General features: G+C 41.7%; 1 protein-coding gene across 2 annotated transcripts in view; it reads right to left on the minus strand.

The window, feature by feature from the left end:
• Window positions 1–3649: 3649 nt before the first annotated feature.
• Window positions 3650–23673, minus strand: part of CHKB (choline kinase beta) — a 77645-nt gene continuing 57621 nt past the window's right edge. For both annotated transcript variants that reach the window (XM_044279903.1, XM_044279902.1), the window contains 2 exons: window positions 14289–14370; window positions 3650–4420 (listed from right to left, as the gene is read on the minus strand). In XM_044279903.1, coding sequence (XP_044135838.1) covers window positions 4364–4420; window positions 14289–14370 — 139 coding nt within the window. In that variant the 3' untranslated portion in view covers window positions 3650–4363. The remainder of the gene's footprint in view (window positions 4421–14288; window positions 14371–23673) is intronic.

Genomic DNA, 23673 nt, shown 5'->3' on the forward strand with positions numbered 1-23673 from the left:
GTTGCTCAGTGGTCCAAAGTACTTTTTTTCGGATGAAAGCAAATTTTGCATGTCATTCGGAAATCAAGGTGCCAGAGTCTGGAGGAAGACTGGGGAGAGGGAAATGCCAAAATGCCTGAAGTCCAGTGTCAAGTCCCCAGAGTCAGTGATGGTCTGGGGTGCCATGTCAGCTGCTGGTGTTGGTCCACTGTGTTTTATCAAGGGAAGGGTCAATGCAGCTAGCTATCAGGAGATTTTGGAGCACTTCATGCTTCCATCTGCTGAAAAGCTTTATGGAGATGAAGATTTCATTTTTCAGCACGACCTGGCACCTGCTCACAGTGCCAAAACCACTGGTAAATGGTTTACTGACCATGGTATTACTGTGCTCAATTGGCCTGCCAACTCTCCTGACCTGAACCCCATAGAGAATCTGTGGGATATTGGGAAGAGAAAGTTGAGAGACGCGAGACCCAACACTCTGGATGAGCTTAAGGCCGCTATCGAAGCATCCTGGGCCTCCATAACACCTCAGCAGTGCCACAGGCTGATTGCCTCCATGCCACGCCGCATTGAAGCAGTCATTTCTGCAAAAGGATTCCCTACCAAGTATTGAGTGCAGAACTGAACATAATTATTTTAAGGTTGACTTTTTTTTTGTATTAAAAACACTTTTCTTTTATTGGTCGGATGAAATATGCTAATTTTTTTAGATAGGAATTTGGGGTTTTCATGAGCTGTATGCCAAAATCACCAATATTAAAACAATAAAAGGCTTGAACTACTTCAGTTGTGTGTAATGAATCTAAAATATATGAAAGTCTAATGTTTATCAGTACATTACAGAAAATAATGAACTTTATCACAATATGCAAATTTTTTTTAGAAGGACCTGTATATTCTTGGGACAACCCAACAAATTTCTTTATCCTTTAGGTCATACTCCCAGGGTTCAGAACCGGACATACGAGCAGTTGATTGGTGGGGTCCTCAAGTGGTATATCCAATTTAGCTGACAGTGTTCTCGATTGTGATACGAACAGAACAATGTGGCGGCTGATTCTCTTTCAAGGGGAATAATAAAACCTGAAATGGAAATGGAAGGACTGGGCACTCCTAAGATACTTGGTTACTAGTTTTTATTATAATTGAGATAGTGAATGAAAAGTAAATACAATGAAGCACATTAAAATAGCATTTCTAACACAATATTGCTGGCAGTGATCAAGGACATAAAATCTTAGCATAATGTTGCTAGTGATTAGAGGAGGGCAGTCACTCGAGGAGATGTTGTAGCATAAATCATCTGTGACTCACCGCCTTAAATCTTCGGTACAAATGGCTGTAAAAAATAATAATACAGGATGTCACGATTTAAAAAATTTCACAGTGTTAAAAATATTCCCAATGTTAAAATAATGAGTAATACATAAATAAAAGTTTGAATAGCCCAAATTCCTTGGAAAAACTAAGGTATCAGAATGTAGCAGAGTTTAAACTCTTCCGGTACTGTATCCAGTATAAGGTAGCGGACTTATGGAGAGGTGAAATAGTCACAAACCGTGTCCTACCATATAGCTGGCCTAGCGGCGTTCTGGGGCTGAGGAAAGGGGCACTCTAGCCCCAAAACGCGTCTGATATGACCCCCCAAGCATATGTGAGTGCACCACATAGATTACATTATGGAACAACTCTGAGCCGATCTGAAACTTCTGCCCGGAAGGTGGGAATATCTTATCTGGATTCTGGATCTAAACAAGCAGGATCACGTGCAGTCGTCAAACTAAGCTGCCAACAGGTGATCCACAGCTGCAAACAAAGGATCCATCCGACCGCAGTAAGAAAACCGGGAGCAAGTTCCGATAGACGGCAGAGGCTTTTACCTGGACGTTATAAGCATCCAACACTGGTAAGAAAGTTTCTTAACTATAAGCCGGCATATCTCTAAACCTATTCCTGACCTGAAGCGGGACGCCGCTAGGCCAGCTATATAGTAGGACATTGTTTGTGACTAGTTCACCTCTCCATAAGTCCGAAAATTGTCTAATAGCGCTACACCGCTACCTTATACTGGGGACAGTACCGGAAGAGTTTAAACTCTCCTACATCCTGATACCTTAGTTTTTCCAAGGAATTTGGGCTATTCAAACTTTTATTTTTGCATTACTCATTATTTTAACATTGAGAATATTTTTAACACTGAAATTTTTTTTAATCGTGACATCCTGTCCTTTGTACTGTTGCTAACGCAGAACCAATTGCCAACCATTACGGACCTATTGTATTATTGTTTTTTATGGCTATTTGTACCGAAGATTTAAGGCGGTGAGTCACAGATGATTTATGCTACAACATCTCCTCGAGTGACTGCCCTCCGCTAATCACTAGCAACATTACGCTAAGATTTTATGTCCTTGATCACTGCCAGCAATATTGTGTTAGAAATGCTATTTTAATGTGCTTCTTTGTATTTACTTTTCATTCACTATCTCAATTATAATAAAAACTAGTAACCAAGTATCTTAGGAGTGCCCAGTCCTTCCATATACATTTCTTGTTTCTACTTTAGCAGCAGGGTGACGCTGCGGGACTGAGAGCACCTTTTTGGTGTATCAACCACCCTGTGCATCCTACTAATATATTATATTGAATAATAAAACCTCCCTAACAAAGTAGTCCTTCAGACATTCTTCTCATAGCATGAGCATGCTGCAATCAAGATGGCTGCCAAACAGATTATTGAGAGCATCTGTTTAGTTTTCAGACAGAAGAGACATTTCCGATCATTTGCCCATTTAAAAGTACTAATTTAGGTGGCCCTACCCATGAGTTGATGTCAGCAGGACCAGCCAACCATATGGCATGCTGGATTTCAACATACCTGATGATCTTTTGTTGGATACAATGCACTGTTAGAGGTGTCTAGCAGTGGCTTATTTCCCTCTCCCCATTGACAACACATGCACACTCTGAGTGTGCATGTGCATGGTAAGGTTGGAAGGAATAGCTGTTGGCTGAATGCTTGAAAAGATGAGGAGCCTTTTACATGGACCAATGATGTTCAATCAGTCATTATCCCATGTAAATGTGCCGCTGACAAATGCTCATTTGTCTTTTCGGAACATGAAAAATCATCAGTCATTGAGTACCCTGAGTAAAAAGGGACATGCTGCTGGCAATATTGAAAGAGTATGTCTGAATTATCGCACTACCATTTGGCCACAAACCATGCTGAAGATTACTCTATTTCTCTTGCTCATAGAGTGTGGACATCTTCTGCAGCACTTCAGACATTATGATCACTCAGTGTCCCGAGTGGAGCTCACAATCTATATTCCCTATAGGTACATCCTTGATTTGTAGGAGGAAATTGGAGTACTGGGAGGAAACCCATGCAGACAGCGAGAACATACAAACTCCAAGCAGATGTCATCCTTTGTCAGATTCGAAACAAAGACCAAAGTGCTGCAAAGCACCAGTGCTAACCACTGAGCCAAAATGCTGCTTATTCCATATAAATTAAGCTAAACAAGCACTAATATACATGTTAGGGTCCATTCACACATCTGTTTCTTTCGCGATCTGTTCCGTTTTTTGCGGAACAGATCAGGAAAGAAACAACGGACGTGTGAATGGACCCTTATACTGACAATTGGCGCTTGTTTTTGGGGAAAAAAATAAATAAAATTTATAATCTTGGAGTGCAGCCAAGAAAGTTATCCGATTGGACAGAAACTAGAGTGCAATCTGAAGGCAAACGGGAAATAAAATCAAGAGGGTGTCTGGAAGGTACAAGGGCTCAAACAGCTGACCTCATCTCAGTTTCCTGGACCCCAGTCGTGTGACATGTGCAACACAAATATTAAGCACAGCCATACCCGGACATGTTTGAGTGGAGATCGGCTTTAAGAATATTTCTCATGATAACTACATAAAAACGACATGATCACTTTTGGTCTCTTTTGTTAATTTTCAGCTACACATATGCTATTCCTGGATGGAATGAAATGAGTAGGTAAAGTCCTAGCATACGTTAGGAGTTGAAATGGTGACCATACAGGACACTAGTGCAAGTGCACATTTAAAAAAAGTACAATTATAAAATATGAGGAATCATAAGGATTAACCGTTAGTCAGTGCAGAATTAGAAATGATGCATAAAGATGAAGTACAGCTCATAAGAGAAGAACATACAGCACATATCAGCTGGGTAAGATACAGTATAGGAGTTGGGTATATAAGAGAGATACAAAAAAAGGACGTATATGTTAGGATGTGTGACTGGACGGGTAGCAGCAAATCTTCATGTGTGGACATCTGTAGCAACATAGAGAAGATGAGAGGCTGAACAGTCAACAGTTTGGATAGACGAATCAGTTGAAATTCAGGACCATAGAGGTTTCTGTTGAAAATATGCATCAAAGCGGGAGAGGGCATAATCCTAAAAAACAAACGACAAGTTAATCTAGAGAAGAATTGATTGTACTATTAAATCCTACAGAACATGCAAGCTTATATAGATAGTGTTTGCAGGATACCAATTACCTTGTCCATCAGCACTAATTCCCTGCTACAGTGGTGCTTGGAAGTTTTTGAACCCTTCAGAATGGTCTATATATTTCTGCATAAATTGGACTAAAACTAGAAAATCACAGATTTGTACACATGTCCTACAAGTAGATAAATCAAAGTAACCCAAGTCTAATATTTTGTTGTTTGTTTATTGAGGAAAATGATCCAATATCACATGTCTGAGTGGAAAAAGTATGCGAACCTTTGCCTTCAGCATCTTGTGTGATCCCCTTATAAAGCAGTAACTGCATCTAAACATTTCCGGTAAACATTCCTCCATACATAATAGCTTCACCTCTGTTATGTTGGTGGGTTTCCTGCTCACTTCAGGTCTTTCACATTTCTATTGGATTAAGGTCAGGCCTTTAACTTGGCCATTCCAAAATACTAGTTTTCTTTAACCCCTTAATGAACAGTGCCGAACATGGCGCAACTAGACGTAACTTAACGCCCAGCGCCGTACGGAGCGAAGTCCGTGGGGCTCTGGGGAACGACTGGGGGGGGGGAGCTCTTACCCATGGGCAGCATGGTGCTGCTATTGGCGGGAACAATGCTCCAGCCAATGGCAGCGCTATAGCTGCACAGGAAGAGGCAGAACTTCCCTGCATGCAGCCATTCTAGCTGTAGACTGCATGCAGAGAGGTTCTGTGCTTCTCTGTGCCGCTTGTTGGCTTTCTGGGACCTGTGGTGCACACCACAGCGATTTAACCGACTTAAGAAGAAAAACCATCTGGAATAGCTGCACAGATTTATTTATTTTCATTTGCAGCTGTTCCAGATCCCTAAACCACCCTCCATCCCTGTGCCTTCCTGCCGCCCCCCCCCCCATCTTTTTTTTTAATGGACGCCATTTGGTCCGTGCACTTTTTTCAGTCTTTATTTTTTTTTTACCATTTCCCAGCTCTGCACCACTTTTTCTGCATGCGAGCTGTGACTGCCAAGTGCTGTTCAGTGCGTACCTGCCTGATCAGAGATAGATAGAGAGATATATATGAACACCAATTAGTAGTGTCCATTACTGACTGTCTGCTCAGTTGCACTGCAAGTTTTTTTTTGCAAATACTTTTTTTTGTGCAGCAAAATTTTTTTTTTTGCAGAAAACTTTTTATTAAAAGGACTTTTTTTTCTCTCTTTTACAACTTTTCTTCTAAATTTAATTTCAAATTATTTATTACAAGTCCCTTCACGTGTGAAAACACTACATACGCACCCCACACTAAATTAAGGTTTACAAATTTCAAAAACGGCCCGTCCATCCCAACGTGTATACTGAAGAGGCATACGCAATGCTTGCCTCCGATACGAAGTCGGCCAGTAAAGAGAGGAGAGGATGCCACTTTCCTCTACCCCCTCATCATCTGCTGATGAGGGACCCTCTAGAAGGTGCCCCAGGAAAGCACAGGAGGCAGCCCCCCAAGTGAACCCTTATGGACCCCACCCTCTGGCGATTTCAGCCCCAAATTTCAGAGTTTGTGGGAAACTCTGGACTTCAAATTGACTGCACGGGCTTCACAGAAATTGATTTTTTTCAAAATCTCTCAGATAATTTTATAAATTTGATGGTGACCCAAACAAATTTATATGCCCAGCAATTTCCCAGAACCCTACTTCGCCATATGCTAGACCCCTAGGTTGGACCCCAGTAAGTGCAGCAGAGGTGATGAAATTTTGGGGACTCCTACTGCATATGAGCGTTGTGATTTATTTTTTTTATTTTTTTTAACAACGCACACAACCATTAGGCAATATCGGACTTCAGACATTTTTTACGAGACTCCAAATTTACAGTCAGACCATGACCGGGAAGCGATTTGAGTCAATTCGGAAATTCCTACACTACAATGACAATGCACAGTGGCCACTCCAAAACGACCCAACATTTGACAGTCTGTTTAAGGTTAGGCCCGTCCTTGACCATTTTAACACCCAAGTTTGCTGAGGTGTACAACCCTGATAAAAAAAAAAAAAATGTATGTGTAGATGAGTCCCTATTACTGTTCAAAGGGAGGATTAGATTCCGCCAGTACCTGCTTAGCAAACGGGCAAGGCATGGCATAAAAATATACAAACTTTGTGAGAGTAGCTCCGGGTACACTCACAAATTCTGCGTTTATGAAGGGAGAGATTCCCAAATAGGTCCCTAACTGCCAGAGGTACTGTGGCTTGCGGCACAGTGCGCGAAAATCAGAGAGGCCTCCCTAGATCCCTGGTAGGGCAACCACTGAGGGTGAAAGTAGGACTCTCCTCCATGATAACATGCTGGTGGTTACGTACAAGGACAAGAGGGACGTCCTTGTACTGACCACCAGTCACACTAATGCCAGCTCCCCTTCCCCTGTATGTGGCAACACTACCCCCAAACCAGTTTGCATCCTGGACTACAATAGGCACATGGGAGGGGTGTATCTTGCAGATCAACTTATGAAGCCCTATAGTGCCACACAAAAAACAAAAAAGTGTGGTACAAAAAGCTGGCCATACACATTGTACAGATGGCAATGCATATGTGCCATTTCATTCTGCAAGCCACAGAGGAACCACACATCTATGGAGTATTAATTTAATTCCATCCTTTATGCTCTCTGTAATATTTCCACTTTATATCTGTGATTAAGTCCACCTCTCTTACATATCCACTACATTTTATTTTCTGTGAGGCAACCGTGACCTTTCCACACTTAAAAAAAAAAAAAAAAAAAAAAGGACGGAGGTGCCCTTTCCGAAATGGGGGTCACTTCTTGGGGTTTTTCATTTCTGGGGACCTCAAGAAATGTATTAAATGAGACATGGCAGCTAAAATCCATGTCTGTTTATTCAGGCCTGCAATAACCAGTTTTTGCACTGTGCGCCAATACAGCAGGCTACAAGCACATATGGGGTGTTTGCAAAAAGGGGAGAAAATGGTGAACATAGACTGGGGTGCATTTTCTCCTTTAACCCATTGTGAAAGTGAAAAATTGGGGTCTGCTAGTAATTTTTCATTTTTACAAATGTGTGCTTTAAAATCCTCTCTAGCATGTCTGCCTTCTGTGAGACACCAGTTTGCTGAAAAGTACCCTTTTCACCACTTAAAATGTTTGTACGGGGGTGCTCTTTCCAAAAATCGGGTCACTTGTTGGGGTTTTTCATTTCTGGGGACCTTTGGAATTTATTTAATGCGACATGGCACCTAAAATCCATGTCTGCCAATTCAGGTCAGAAAAATCCATATTTAGCCGTTTGACTCTAGAGCCCTGCCATTCTCCCATATATTTTTTAGTACATATGGGGTTTTGGCGTATTCAGGGGGAAATGAGGAACAAAATTTGTGGTGCATTTTGTTCTGTTACCCCTTGTGAAAGTGAAAAGTGTGTGTGTAAAGCAACTTTTTCTGGGGGAAATGTATTTTTTATTTTTTTCATTTTCACAGCCAAGAGTTTCCCAATTCTGTGAATTGCCCGATGGGTCAAAGTGCTCACTACACACCTTGAAATATTCCTTGAGGGGTGTAGTTTCCAGAATGGGGGTCATTTTATGGGGGTTTCCACTCTAGGGGTACCTCAGGGTGTGTACAATTGCAAGATGGCGCCTGTCAATTATTCTGGTGAAATCTGCCTTCCAGAAGCCATTTGGTGCTCCTTTCCTTATGACCCCTGTGGTACACCCATATAGCAGTATACAAGCACTTATGGGGTATTGCTGTAATCAGGAAAAAATGGACAATAAATTAGGGGGTGCATTTTCTCCAGTTCCCCCTTGTGAAAGTGAAAGATTTGGACCTGAAGTCAATTTTTCAGGAAACAAATTGGAAAAAAAAGGTCTCACTGCACATCTTGAAATATTCCTTGGAGGGGTGTAGTTTCTAGAATGGGGTCACTTTTTGGGGGTTTCCACTCTAGGGGTACCTCAGGGTGTCTTCATACGCGACATAGCTCCCAAAAGCCAATCCTGCAAAATCTGGCCTCCAAAAGCCCTATGCCGCTACTTCACTTTTGAACCCTGCCATGCACCTATACATCATTTTTTGAGCACATATGGGGTGTTGGCATATTTGTGGGGAAATGGGTAACAAAATGTGGGGTGCATTTTGTCCTATTAACCCTTGTGAAAGTGAAAAATGTGGGTGTAAAGCAATTTAATTTTTCATTTTCACAGCCAATCGTTTCCTAGATCTGTGATACGCCTGATGGGTCAAAGTATGCAATACACAATTTAAAATATATTCCTTGAGGGTGGTAGTTTCCCGAAGAGTGAGTGAGTGAGTGAGTGAGTGAGTGAGTGTGTGGTCACCTTTTGGGTGTTTCCACTGTAGGGCCACCTCAGGGTGTTTTCATATGCGACATAGCTCCCAATTACCATTCCAGCTAAATCCACTCTCCCAAGGCCATATGGTGCTCCTTCCACTCTGAAGCATGCTGTGTGCCCATACATCAGTTTTTGAGCACACATGGGGTGTTTCTTTAAACTTCAGATTCAGCGTAATACAGTTTTTTGGGGGGCTGTTAACCCTTGATGTGTTGCAGAAAAAAAAAGAGATTCAAATTTAAAATCCATTCCCATTTAATTCTCGTGGGGCACCTAAAGGGTTAACAAAGTTTTTAAAATCCATTTTGAACAGCTTGAGGGGTGTAGTGTCTAAAATGGGGTGATTTATGGGTGGTTTCTAATATGTACGCCCCAGAAAGTGACTTCACAACTGAACTGGTCCTGAAAAAATTGGGGTTGGGAAATGTTCATAAACATTTTAAGATTTGCTTCTAAACTTCTAAGCCTTCTAACGTGCCAAAAAAAATAAAAATCAAATGTAATTTTCAAAATGATCCAAACATGAAGCAGACATAAAGGAAATGTAAAGTGATCACTATTTTTGGAGGCATTACCATCAATTATAAAGTAGACAAATAGAAATTTGAAAATCTGCTAATTTTTCCAAATGTTTGGTAAAATTTTGTATTTTATTTATAAATAAAAATGAAATGTTTTAACTTGTTTTACCACTGTCATGAAGGGCAATATGTGACTAGAAAACAATCTCAGAACAGCTTGGATAAGTAAAAGCATTTTAAAGTTATTACCACATAAAGTGACATGTCAGATTTTCTAAAAATGGCCTGGGCAGAAAAGGTGAAAATGGGCCTAGTCCTGAAAGGGTTAACCATTCTTTAGTAGAAGTACTTGTGTGCTTATGCTGGTCATCTTGCTCCATGACCCACGTTCTCTTGAGATTCAGCTCACAGACAGATGTCCTGACATTTTCTTTAGAAAATACTGGCATATTTCAGAATTTACTGTTCCATGCCATCCTGACCCAGATGCAGCAAAACAGGCCCAAACCATGATAGTACCACCACTGTGTTTCACAGATGGGATGTATTTTATCTAGAATGCAGCATTTTCCTTTCTGCAAACGTAAGGATTCCCGTTTCAACCAATACGTTTTATTTTGGACTCATCCATCCAGAAAGCATTGTTCCAATAGCCTTCCGGTCCAGGTGACCTTTAGCAAATTGCAGTCGGACAGCAATGTTCTTTTTTGGAGAGCAGTGGCTTTCTCCTTGTATTCTGGTCATGCACAACATTGTTGTTCAGTGTCCTCATGAACAATATAAGTTAGCTACTGTGAGAACGGCCTTTAGTTACATAGAGGTTAACTTGGATTCCTTTGTGACTTTGTGGACTATTACTTTGTGGACTCTTGGCGTGATCTTTGTTGGGCGACCAATTCTAGGGAGGGTAATTATGGTCTTGAATTTCCTCCATTTGTACACAATCTGTGGATTGGTGAAGTCCAAACCTTATAGAGATGGGTTCTGTAGCCGTTTCCAGCCTGATGAGCATGAACAACTCCTTCTGAGGTCTTCAGAAATCTATTTTGTTAGTGCCATGATACACTTCCACAAACATGCTGTGATCAGACAGACCCCTGTTCTTTAAATAAAACCCATGGCCCACTAACACCTGATGATCATCCCATTGATTTAAAAAACCTGACTAATTTCACCATCAGATTATCTGCTTAATCCGAAAGGGTCACATACTTTTGCCACTCACAGACATGTCATATTGGAACATTTTCCGCAATACATAAACAACCGAGTCTAATATTTGACTCATTTGTTTGATTTGGTTATCTTTATCTACTTTTAGGAGTGTTGTGTGTATATCTATCTATATCTGATGTTTTTGGTTAAAATGACAGAAGATTGTGAAGGGTTCAAGAACTTTCAAGCACAGCTGTACTAATTTTAATATAAAAATTACAATATCTCCATCAAGTTCCAATTATTATATGTGCTTAATAACTTAGTACAACAATAAAACATAGGTAATAGGAGTGAGTGCCACAGGCTATCCAAAATCCAGATCATGTACAAGAGTGGCAAGCAAAGGTTAAAAAAATAAAATAAATCATTGTCAAATCTGTAGGAGTTACAGGCAGATTTATACCAGGATGGAAGTCTGAAGTAGAATTTTATGTGCTGGGAATTTAAAGTAGTTATTCCACAAAAAGGTCCCTCACTACCTTGTTGAAGGAAGAGAATTTCAATAGCAACAACCCCTCCTGTCGTTCCTCTGATTCTGCAGTCTCAGATGTGATCCTATGACTGCCCAACTGGAGATGGGCTCTTCCACAGAACCCCCAACCAGATGAGCACCTGTGTCTCCGTTCACTTGCATGTAACATTATGCTGCTAAATAGGAAGATACAGGGGCACTGTCAGGATCTCAGTTGCAGAGCCCGCAGCCAGTCCAAGAACGTAGAATTGGCAGCGTGAGGGAAAGTATTATAGAAACTCTCTACAGGTTTGCTGGACCAGAGAATTTAGGAAAAGCCCTGGAGAACCCCTCAAATTAATGTACAATAAAGTTGTATCTCTTTAGGGTAGGTCATCTATATCAGATTATGGTGGGTCAGACTCTTGGCACCCCCTGCTGATCAGCTGTTTGAAGAGGCCGCAGTGCTTGTGCAAGTACGGTGTCCTCTTTATTGTTTACCTGCACGCAGTCTAAACTGTGGTGACAGTACTAGGTGATAATAGCTTCCTCTACCATTCAAGGCAACGGGACGAACAACGAATTACACTCCAATCTAGACCGCATGCGGTAACGCACTGACGAAGACACAGTACTTGCGCAATCACTGTAAACACTTCAAGCAACCGATTGTCAGGATGCCAGGTGTCAGAACCCTACCGATCTGATATGGGTGACCCATGAGGCCATGAATATTATCACACTACCAAAACCAATTTTCAGAATATCAGAGCCATCAACCTATAAAGTAAATCTGCCAAGTACACCAATCATATAATATACACGTACGGTAAATTAAGTTATGGAAAAACATCTTCTAGGGAACCATGAGATACAATGTAATCCTCAGGCAGGATGTTACAGAGCAGGAGGAGCTGAGCAGATTGATATATGGTTTCAAAAGAAATGATTCTGCAAAACTTGCAATTTATATCTCTGCAGGCGGTCCTACTCAGTGAAGCACAGCCTCCTCTGTATGTAGAGACAGCCGTCAGTCACTAATAAGACCGCCCACATGACTCCTAAGCATAGAAAGAGCAGTCATTTCAATGAAAAAAAATTACTGAATTAAGTTTTACTGAATCTTCCCATAAAACCATATGCCAATCTGCTCAGCTCCTCCTGCTCTATAACCTGCAGATTGCACTGCATTTGATGGTGTCACAGTTTTCCTTTTAAGAGCAGATACATCAGAATATAAAACACACACACACACACACACACACACACACACACACACACACACACGGCCATGCAGGAGTACAAGGTGCACATAATGAAAGCCATACAGTACTGAACTACATAATAAACATGAGAGTTTAGCACTGGGATTTATCACAGGTTTGTTCTTCCTTTGAGATAAGATGAATTATACTGCATTTGATAACCACTTTTTTTGTACAATCGATTGTACAGTATCTCCATAGTACACCAGCTGACATCACATATCAGCTGATGCTTAACCTCTTCACGACCTGCGCCATACATGTACATAAAGATGGCGCCCACTCAGGAGCCGAGCAAGCACCATAGCCACCAGGGGGCTGTTTTTTTTTTTGTTTTTTTTTTTTAAACCCAGCAGAGACATGGAGGCAGAATCCGAGATAAGGGCTCTTTCAGACAGCTGTATGTATGGGTCTGTATCCACATTTCAATGGGGCCACAAAAGATGTGGACAGCACACCGTGGTCAGTCCGCATCCACAGTTCCATTCCGTGGCCCCGCAAAAAAGATAGAGCATTTCCTATTCTTGCCCGCATTGACAAGAATAGGCATTTCTATTTTAGGGCCGGCCAAAATGCGGAACACGCATGGCCGGTATCCGTGTTTTGCTGATCCGCAATTTGCGGACCACAAAACACATAGTCGTCAGATGACATGTCAATTGTGACCACATAACCCGAGCAGTGTTTTCTGGGAGCGCTGTGCTCCTGGGGACCAAATAGCTCACCCAGACAAAGAACGAGGGAGCCGTTCGGTTGCTATGGTAGACTCTGACTTTCTAAAGGATCTGAGGCCTGCCTGTGGCAGTGCTCGATAGGCATTTACTCTCCCATAGGTTGCAATGTTAAATCACTGCAGTCCATGGGGGAAGCGATCAATCGCATGTTTAAGTCTCCCAGGAGGACTTAAACGGTTTCGGTCACCCCAATTTTCACTATTAAACAGGCTGACATTATAGACGTGAAAATGTCACCTGAATTTAACTCTGCATTTCTTTTATTTAAGTATGCCCCCGTTTTTGTGTAATTTTAACTTTTATTATATGCAAATGAGCCTGGGGGGAGGGGGGGGGGTTGCACCTGCTCCTAGAGGCTCCGCTCGCTCACCTCATTTCCACGCCCTTATGTCTTGCTTGACAGGGCCAGGCCCCGTCTGCCGTGTAAATCTCGCGCCTGCGCCGTCCCGTTCAGTATACAGCGCAGGCGCCCCATAAAGACGCACTTTTCCCTCCCATTATGGAAGCACTTATTAGCACAGGAGGACCCATCGCTTCCTGGTCCTGTGCAGTCGGCTGTGCACAGTGTGAGGGCGCTCTGACCTCCCGCTGTGCACATCGGGTCACGGCACAGCTGATGGCAGGAAGAAGAGAAAGCGCTGGAATTGAGGAGCGGTGGCATCCGGACCAGGAGAGGCAAGTCCATTTTTTTTATATTTTATGTATCTGAAGCATGGGGGCTGCTTTGAGGCTCTTATCTGAGGTCTGATCGGTGAAGTTATTCACACTGGGGTCTGATCTGAGGTCTGACTAACATTGGGGTCAGATTAATGGTCTGGTCTAAGGTCTAATGAAAAATATTGTATTATTCTCCTCCTGTAAGACCTAGGTAAATCTTCTAGGGCAAAAAATATGCTAGTTCTATGAATTTAAAAGTATGAATGAATGGGGTCTGGACCATTTCACCTGCACTGTGAGATCACCATCTCTGGATTTGAAGCGATGGGAAAGAAGCAGGGAAACTACTGAGCATGTTAGTCCACCACTGGAAAAAAAAAAAAACTAATAGGGTAACAGCAGGGGGTGCTACTAGAGGGGAAATGTAATACCCATAAAAATTTAATTAAAAAAATTAAATTACAATATATTTATTACATATATACTGTAATACTTCATTTGAAATGCCCTAAAAACATTGAGTAATACAGGTCATGGGGTCGCCCCTTTTAAATGGAGGCCAAACATAGAATGACACCTGATTAAAATAAAACACATACATACTTACCAGGTATCCAAATTCAATTGTTGACATTTTTGCTTGCAAAATGGACCAAAGACCCCAAAAGAAATGTGAAGCCAATGCAAATCTGGAAGGCAGAAAAGAATAAGGCATCAGAAAGGGAACCAACCGGTAAAAGGATTGAGTTACCCATGACTAAGGGACTCGTGCACATAACCTTAGTTTTGGTCTGTGTCCAAATCTACATTATTTGCGGACCAGACTCACACTCATTTCTATGGGATTGCAAAATATACGTATAGCACGCGGGTGTCATAAATTCGCTGTCCGCATCTGTGTGACCGTTCCACAAATTAAAGAACATGTCCTAGTTTGTTTTGCTGACTAGAATAGCCAGTTTTCGTAGAAAAATGAAGCATGCGCCTGACTGGTGTCCTTACTTTGTGGATCCGCTGTGTGCGGACTGCAAAATGGAACCGTAGTGTGCATGAGGCCTGATGAAGTGTAACACGTGGACAGTGACATTTCCTGTAATCCAGTTAGTCAGTTTTGACCTCGGTGTTACCATCGGGTTTTAGAGTTTCCCCAGGATGAAAATGGGTAAAGGCAGGTGGGAAGGCATAAAAGAGGTTTATTTGCAACACCTCCATTGCCTGCTGGCTTTTCCTCGTCTACACAACATTTACAGCTTACAAGTAGTACCAATATAGCACAGAGTGCACATGCATGTCACCACAAGCAAATTTAGGGAGATGTCCTGGTGTACCCAATTAAAATTAAAGGGAACCCGTCACCGGAATTTGGGTATAGAGCTGAGGACGTGGCTTTCTAGATCGCCGCTAGCACATCTGCAATACCCAGTCCCCATAGCTCTGTGTGCTTTTATTGTGTTAAAAAAAACGATTTGATACATATGCAAATTAACCTGAGATGAGTCCTGTATGTGAGATGAGTCAGGGACAGGACTCATCTCCGGTTACTTTGCATATGTATCAAATATATATATTTTTTTTTACACAATAAAAGCACACAGGGCTATGGGGACTGGATATTGCGGATGTGCTAGTGGCCATGTAGCAACCCATGTCCTCAGCTCTATACACAAAATCCAGGTGACAGGTTCCCTTTAAGCTTACTTTTAACCCCTAAAGGACACCCAGTAATTTTCCATTTAGTTTTTCACTCCCTGCCTTCCAGGAGCCACAACTTTTTTATTTTTCCGTTGACATAGCCGTATAAGGGCTTTTTCTTTGTGGGACAAGTTGTACTTTCTAAAGGCACCATTTGATATTGCATAGGATCTAGTGGGAAGCCGAAAAAAATCTAAATAAAAATGAAAATTGTAGATTTGCACTGAAGGCATCAAAACTATGAATTAACACATGTGGAATTATATACTTAACAAAAAAGTGTGAAAAACTGAAAATATGTCATATTCTAGGTTCTTCAAAGTAGCCACCTTTTGCTTTGATTACTGCTTTGCACACTCTTGGCATTCTCTTGATGAGCTTCAAGAGGTAGTCAGCTGAAATGGTTTTCACTTCACAGGTGTGCCCTGTCAGGTTTAGTAAGTGGGATTTCTTGCCTTATAAATGGGGTTGGGACCATCAGTTGCGTTGTGGAGAAGTCAGGTGGATACACAGCTGATAGTCCTACTGAGTAGACTGTTAGAATTTGTATTATGGCAAGAAAAAAAGCAGCTAAGTAAAGAAAAACGAGTGGCCATCATTACTTTAAGAAATAAAGGTCAGTCAGTCCGAAAAATTAGGAAAACTTTGAAAGTGTCCCCAAGTGCAGTCACAAAAACCATCAAGCTGCTACAAAGAAACTGGCTCACATGCGGACCGCCCCAGGAAAGGAAGACAAAAAAAGAGTCACCTCTGCTGTGGAGGATAAGTTCATCCGAGTCACCAGCCTCAGAAATAGCAGGTTAACAGCAGCTCAGATTAGAGACCAGGTCAATGCCACGCAGAGTTCTAGCAGCAGACGTATCTCTAGAACAACTGTTAAGAGGAGACTGTGCAAATCAGGCCTTCATGGTAGAATATCTGCTAGGAAACCACCGCTAAGGACAGGGAACAAGCAGAAAAGACTTGTTTGGGCTAAAGAACACAAGGAATGGACATTAGACCAGTGGAAATCTGTGCTTTGGTCTGATGAGTCCAAGTCTGAGATCTTTGGTTCCAACCACCGTGTCTTTGTGCGACGCAGAAAAGGTGAACGGATGGACTCTACATGCCTGGTTCCCACCGTGAAGCATGGTGGAGGAGGTGTGATGGTGTGGGGGTGCTTTGCTGGCAACACTGTTGGGGAGTTATTCAAAATTGAAGGCATACTGAACCAGCATGGCTACCACAGCATCTTGCAGCGGCATGCTATTCCATCCGGTTTGCGTTTAGTTCGACCATCATTTTATTTTTCAACAGGACAATGACTCCAAAACACACCTCCAGGCTGTGTAAGGGCTATTTGACCATGAAGGAGAGTGATGGGGTGCTGCGCCAGATGACCTGGCCTCCACTGTCACCGGACCTGAACCCAATCAAGATGGTTTGGGGTGAGCTGGACCGCAGAGTGAAGGCAAAAGGGTCAACAAGTGCTAAGCATCTCTGGGAACTCCTTCAAGACTGTTGGAAGACCATTTCAGGTGACTACCTCTTGAAGCTCATCAAGAGAATGCCAAGAGTGTGCAAAGCAGTAATCAAAGCAAAAGGTGTCTACTTTGAAGAACCTAGAATAGGACATATTTTCAGTTGTTTCACACTTTTTTGTTATGTATATAATTCCACATGTGTTAATTCATAGTTTTGATGCCCTTCCGTGTGAATCTACAATTTTCATAGTCCTGAAAATAAAGAAAATTACTTTTGGTCTGTACTGTAAATAAGCCTAAATACCGCCCCAAACTACGCCTAAATACCACCCATTCAACATCCCTTTTATTCTGTTAGATCTGATATTTCGTCAGAAATGTAATTAAGTTTTAATATCTTTAACAATAAAATGATATTAAGCTTGTATTAACCTCTTACTAAGCAATTATAAATATTGACCATGTTTAATTGAGCCGTCTATCTTCATAAAACTAAAAGGACCTTTAATGATGTCACCGCAGCTCCTGGTGGGTGAACTGACGCAGTCCCTTTGTTAGTGGACCTGCGATGTATGAAATTGGCTTTAAATATATACAATCGTGTTTAATAAAAATAGACTGGAACCCACCATTGAGCGATTTTCTCGGCTAACTAACTAGTGAAATACCTGCTGACTCGTACATTACAGAGATTGTATCTGCGGTTCCAAAGATGTACGGCTACAATCTCAACCATATTAAAGGTTAAGGGTATAACTCAATGTCTCTAACACTTTATGTGTTAATTTTGACAGCTTAAAAGACCTTGTGTTGGATTACTCATGCAATCCCGATCCCAAGACGCAGAAAACAAATAGGTATAGAGCAAATGGCATTTTCAGAAATAGGAAGTGTTGGGCCATAGAGACCAGAACGTTACGTAAACTGCAAAAAAGTGTGGCTACACAAAGACGACTGATGACAGACTTTACGAACATGACCTTTTGGCTATTAAACATGACCACGCAATTTCACCCCTTTTTATTGTATTTTAGCAGGACCCTCAAATTCCGGAAAGAGTTTTTTTAAAAAAAAAAAAGTTTGTTAATACAAGGGGATACGCCAATGGTCGCACAAACTTGACAATGTCATTTGGTTTTACGCATGTTGGCAGATATTGTACGACGAGCTAGCCAGTTTGTTTACAAATATCAGGTTTATCGAGGGAATAATGCAAAATTTTACAGACGACGAACTATTCCCACAGGACAAGGTAAATTTGGCAGTTGTAAATGATCTTATGGAAGCGGCTTGCGAAAATCTTGAAATACAAAACGCCTTCACCAAATACGTGCACCACAGAAACTTGAGCATCATGTATCTTGTTCAAAACGTTTTTTTTTGTCAGGGTAAGAAAAGCCGGACCATACATTTAAACACTAAATAAATGGTCCTTTTTAAGAACCAGAGTGATAAATTACAGGTTATTACGTTGGCTTGGCAAATGTACCCCGGTAAAACACATTTCTTTTTAGAAGCTTTTGAAGATGCTACACACGTGCCTTACGGCTATTTACTTGTAGACTTAAGATCTTACACGCCTGAGGAACTACGGCTAAGAACCGGTTTGTTCCCGCCAAATCTTCCGGCAGCTTATGTGTGCAAAAAGAAGCACTAAAATGTGATATTTTGCATCTCGACTGTCATTCTTGGTAGTGTCACCACGCCTGTAAATATGTTGAACAGGATCCAAAGTAATTGAGATCTTTTAAAAGTGTTGGTCAAAACTAAACAGACGGTCCGAAAAATCAATATTACGCAGCGCCAGTAATGATTTGATATCCGCTATTGGCGAGATTGCTCTCAATATCCTTAAAGGAAAGATACCTCTTAGAGACTGTATACTGAAAATATACTGAAAAGATGGCGCAAGGCTATAAAGAAATTAATGGGGTGACTTTTATAGCTTAAAGACAAGAACCAGAGCGGCGGTTTTATAGGTTCACTGCTCGGCTTTGCGATACCTTTAATCACTAGCTTGATAGCTAATAGATTCGGTAGCTCATAATGGAGTATGTGGAAAAAATGTTCCTGGTTGCCAAACATGAGCTGGACCGTGTAACAAAAACATCTGTAGAAACATCAGACATACGCCAATCCTCTATGCAGTGTTTAGACGACAAAATAAGCGAAATACTACATAGAACTTACCTTTAGGCCCCATGCACACGGCAGTGTTTCACAGCCGTGTGCGGGCCGTGGAACCGCGGCCTGAATGCCTCCTGAGAGCACGGAGTCACTGGTTGCTATGACGCCGTGCGCTCCCTGCTGCTGGCACAGTACAGTAATACACTGGTATGATCTATACCAGTGTATTACTGTACTGTGCCGGCAGCAGGGAGCGCACGGCGTCATAGCAACCAGTGACGTAGAGCGCTCCTGCTCTCAGGAGGGATCCAGGCCGCGGTTCCACGGCCCGCACACGGCTGTGAAACACGGCCGTGTGCATGGGGCCTTAAGATGATGAAAAAAAAAATTAAGAGATACACTAATGTGTTACAGAGATACTTACAGGTGAAACTTGAAAAATTAGAATATCGTGCAAAAGTCCATTTATTTCAGTAATGCCAATTAAAAGGAATTGCAGTAATGCAGCTTAAAATTTGAATTTTGTGAAAAGGTTCAATATCCTAGGCTCAAAGTGTAACCCTAGTCAGCTAATTAATCCATACCCCCTGAGCAAAGGGTACCTCAAAATTGTGACTTTGGATGATTATGGCTTACAGCTTATGAAACCCCAAATTATAAAACAAATAAAGGCTTGAAATATCACGCTTTGCATGTAATGAGTCCATTTCATATATTAGTTTCACCTTTTAAGTTGCATTACTTAAATAAACTTTGCATGACATTCAAATTTTTGGAGTTTCACCTGTAATGCTCAACAAACCAATAAAGAAATGACAACCCTAACTTTGATTACGCAGCCGCAACCAGATCAACAACGATTGACAAATGATGCTTCTAGCGGAGACGATGTTAAAGAGATACTTGACAATGTGAATATAAGGTATAGGAAAAATGCAGAACTTTTGTTGAACAAACTGCAACGATTGGGTAACAAACCATACTGGAACGCTAGGGGTGAATTCTTTTACAAAGATCAACTTATACCAGGATCCAGCATCGATCTGATTCGCACCGCAACGCAGAGTCATGGTTTGCTCGAGGCTAAAACGCCACATGGGTAGGACTTCTTCATGTAAAACCATCACCAAACCGAACATGCCATCAACTGATCGGTAATTCAAGAACAAGAGAACTTAACGATAATTAAAAAAGGGGGGAGGGGTCGACCGGTGAATCTTTTGAAGCGGTTCGTACCCCTTTAAGGCAGCAGTCGTTCGTAACAACAACAACCCCTGCGTTAACGAGAGGCTCTTTATTACCTAAAAACAGATCCCCGACTTTGTTACAGACGTCTTGTTTAACGCAACTTTTACTTTGCATGTATTTGTATGTAGTGCCTGATGATATTTTACAGTAAATGACTTTAAAGGGATTCTGTCACCTCGTTTTAGCTTATAGAGATGTGGACATGCACGGCTAGATTGCCGCTAGCATGTCCGCAATATACCTGTCCTATAGCGCTGTGTGCTTTTATTGTGTTTAAAAAATGATTTTATAGATATGTATAAAAAAATAATTTAAAAGAAACAAAGTCGTGGTATCTAATATAGACAACCAAGCCAATCTTTAGACAGATTTTTCTAAAGAAAATAATGGTGTAAAATACTTGCAAACAGTCGTTGATATTCTTTCGAAATACGCTTGGGTGTCTGGACTTTCCAATAAATCTGGGGCGACAGTGGCAGCTGCTTTTCAGACCGATCGGGGGTCGAGAGTTTATAAACAAACCTATGAGAAAACTTTGTGAAGCCTTTAAAATACATCATTTTTAACTTTAATTACGGTCAAAGCGTCCTACCTAAGACAATCTGAGACAGATTGTCTTAGGTAGGGTCTACTTTTTTGCGGGATAAGGTGACGGTTTGAGTGGTTCTATTTTGATCGCTTAGTGTTGCAATTGTTGCAAGTGTTGTAAGGTGACAAAAAATAAAAAAATAGCTTTTTGGGCACTTTTTTTAATGGTGTTCACCTGAGGGGTTAGGTAATGTGGTATTTTTATAGAGCTGGTTGTTACGGACGTGGCAATACCAAATATGTATATTTTTTTAAATTTAATTTCACTTTAACACAATAGCATATTTGAAACAAAAAAATAAAAAATTATGTTTTAGTGTCATGTTCTGAGAGCTATAGTTTATTTTTTTGAGCGATTTTCTTACGTAGGGGCTCATTTTTTGCAGGATGAGGTGACTGTTTTGTTGGTATCATTTTGTGGGACATCCGCCTTTTTGATCGCTGTATTGTAATGCATTGCCTGATACTCTGTGTAATACACTAATACACTAACAGGTTTGCCTAGGAGACACAGCCTGGGGCTGGATCTCCTGGGCACCAATAGAAGGCAGGTCCGGGCTACCTTCTCACCCATTGGGTTCCCGCCACAGCAGCGTGGGGACCCAATGGGCTTCCTCACCCGCAGCAAACCCCTTCTATGTCACGGTCAGCGCTGACCATGGAATAAAGGGATTTATGCGCCGGCATTGGCGTTTTCACCGATGCCGGCGCATACAGCAGGGGTCCGGCTAACAGTAACAGCCGGTCCCCTGCAGCTGATCAGGCGGGCCGTAATAGTACGGCGCTGGGCGGCAAGTCACGTCCCGCTGCACCATACTATTATGGCACTGGTCGGGAAGGGGTTAAATTGGGTTATTACCCCCAATATGAATGAGCTGATCAAAGCCATTAATAACACACTTGATTCTATAAAAAATACCACCTGATCACTAGCGTCTAAGATAAAACGAGATTGACAGAATAGTTTATGTAACAAAATCGATCTTATACAGGTTTATGCCTGGTAAAAAGTTAGGCAATATATTAGGGGCTACAGGGGTACTCGTGCGATCGCTCGAACACGAATGTAGACGCCGTGCTGCAACGAATCTGGATTGCCTGTTTTAGAACATGTCGTGGATGTTTTAGCCAATGACGACGATTTAGCTTTAGGGAAAAAAAAAAAAAAAAAAAACGATTCTTTACCAATAAAGAGAAAAATTCACGCAAAAGTATAACAGGTCGGACTATATAACTCTCTGCAAACAACACTTTAATACCATTACAATATTGATACTCAAGGATCAAGCTAAACCTGTTAAATTCAAATACGGGAAAACTATCGTGCGATTACACTTTAGACCTCGCGCTGTGACGACGCATTAAAATGTTGTCCTAGAGTGTATGGCGACCCGGATGCAAATACATATTATTACATAGCACAAGCCGGTCAAGGTTTGGACGGCTTTCACAGCGCAGAATTCATGCACGGTTCTGGTCTCGCCGGGTTATTTCGTGGGTTGTTCCGGCGAGTCGTTCCCCTATTCAAGAAAGGTGTGGAACTTGTAAAACCGCACGTAAAAACAGCTGCCAGGAATATCGCTAAAGATGTTGTCGCTACGGCATCGACAGTCATTATGGATCGAATAAATAGACATACGCAAGGGCAGGAAGTCTCTGGCGTCGGGCAAATTCAGAGAAACTCTGAAAAGAAAACTGCGGTCGCGACAGCGGCATCCTGCCCCATTTTATGAATAAAGTAGAACCGACTAAGACGTCGCCGCCAGAAAACAAGAAGCCCTTCACCGAGCGCCATCTTTAATTAACCGCGATGGCTTTTGCAAATGACGCATCCGCCGAGTACGCAAAAATCAGAGGTGGATATTTTTCAAATACCGCCTACGCAAACAAGTATTGAAAAATTGTTTTATGTAGAGGTACAACTAATAGCGGCCATCGCCGACAAAACGCCTTTGGAGTTCTTCATATCGGGCAGCGGTGAATATTATTACGACCTAAATAACACTCGTTAGCCCGGATAACACACCTATACACGACAGACACCGTGTCGCCCTTATTAACTACCCTATTGCCAGCCTTTTTAATCAATTGGATATAATGCTCAGCGACACACTGATTTCAAGAAGCAACAACCTTTATACGTATAGAGCGTATATAAAGTCCCTAATAAATTATAATTCACAAACTTTAGCTGCTCAATTTACATCGGCTTATTCTATAAAATATACTGCGGGACATCATGATGACAGGGCTCTCGACGGACGTAATGTCCGTTTCGCCAAAAGAGTTCAGTACACAACTTGCTCTAGAAGTGTAGAAATATTGGGCCCTATTTATTTGATCAGCCCAAGTTAATACTGAACGGTCTAGATATAAATATAAAGTTGAACAGAAACAAAGATTCCTTCTGTCTTATGTCTGCCAAGGCAACCCATTTTAAAGGTCCAAATACAACATGCTTCGCTGTATCGCCTGCTGTCAGAACTGGACACAGTCCCGCTCTGTTAACCGCTTACGCAAACTACTCTGTCAATTGCGCATAGTTTAAAGTGTATAGCATTCGACAGTACTTGCATATCTAACCACGAGAATCTTTCTGGGAAACATCCCAAAAACAGTAATACTAGTGTTTGTGGATAACGAATCATGTTCCGGGAATGTGACCTCCAGATACTGAATAACCGTATCTCTAACGTCTAGGAGTCATCTTTTCTTCCACCTCCCTGTCATGGTGATTGGGAATGGAAGGCAAGAAAATCTCCTGGTCTTGGAGGAAGGAAGAGACCACTTTTGGCAAGAACCCTGGATCTAATCTCAGACGAATATGGTCCTCCAGAATCTGAAGATATGGCTCTCTGCAAGCGAGGGCCTGTA

This window comes from Bufo gargarizans, chromosome 2 (assembly GCF_014858855.1).
Source record: "Bufo gargarizans isolate SCDJY-AF-19 chromosome 2, ASM1485885v1, whole genome shotgun sequence".
Classification (NCBI taxonomy): Eukaryota; Metazoa; Chordata; class Amphibia; order Anura; family Bufonidae; genus Bufo; species Bufo gargarizans.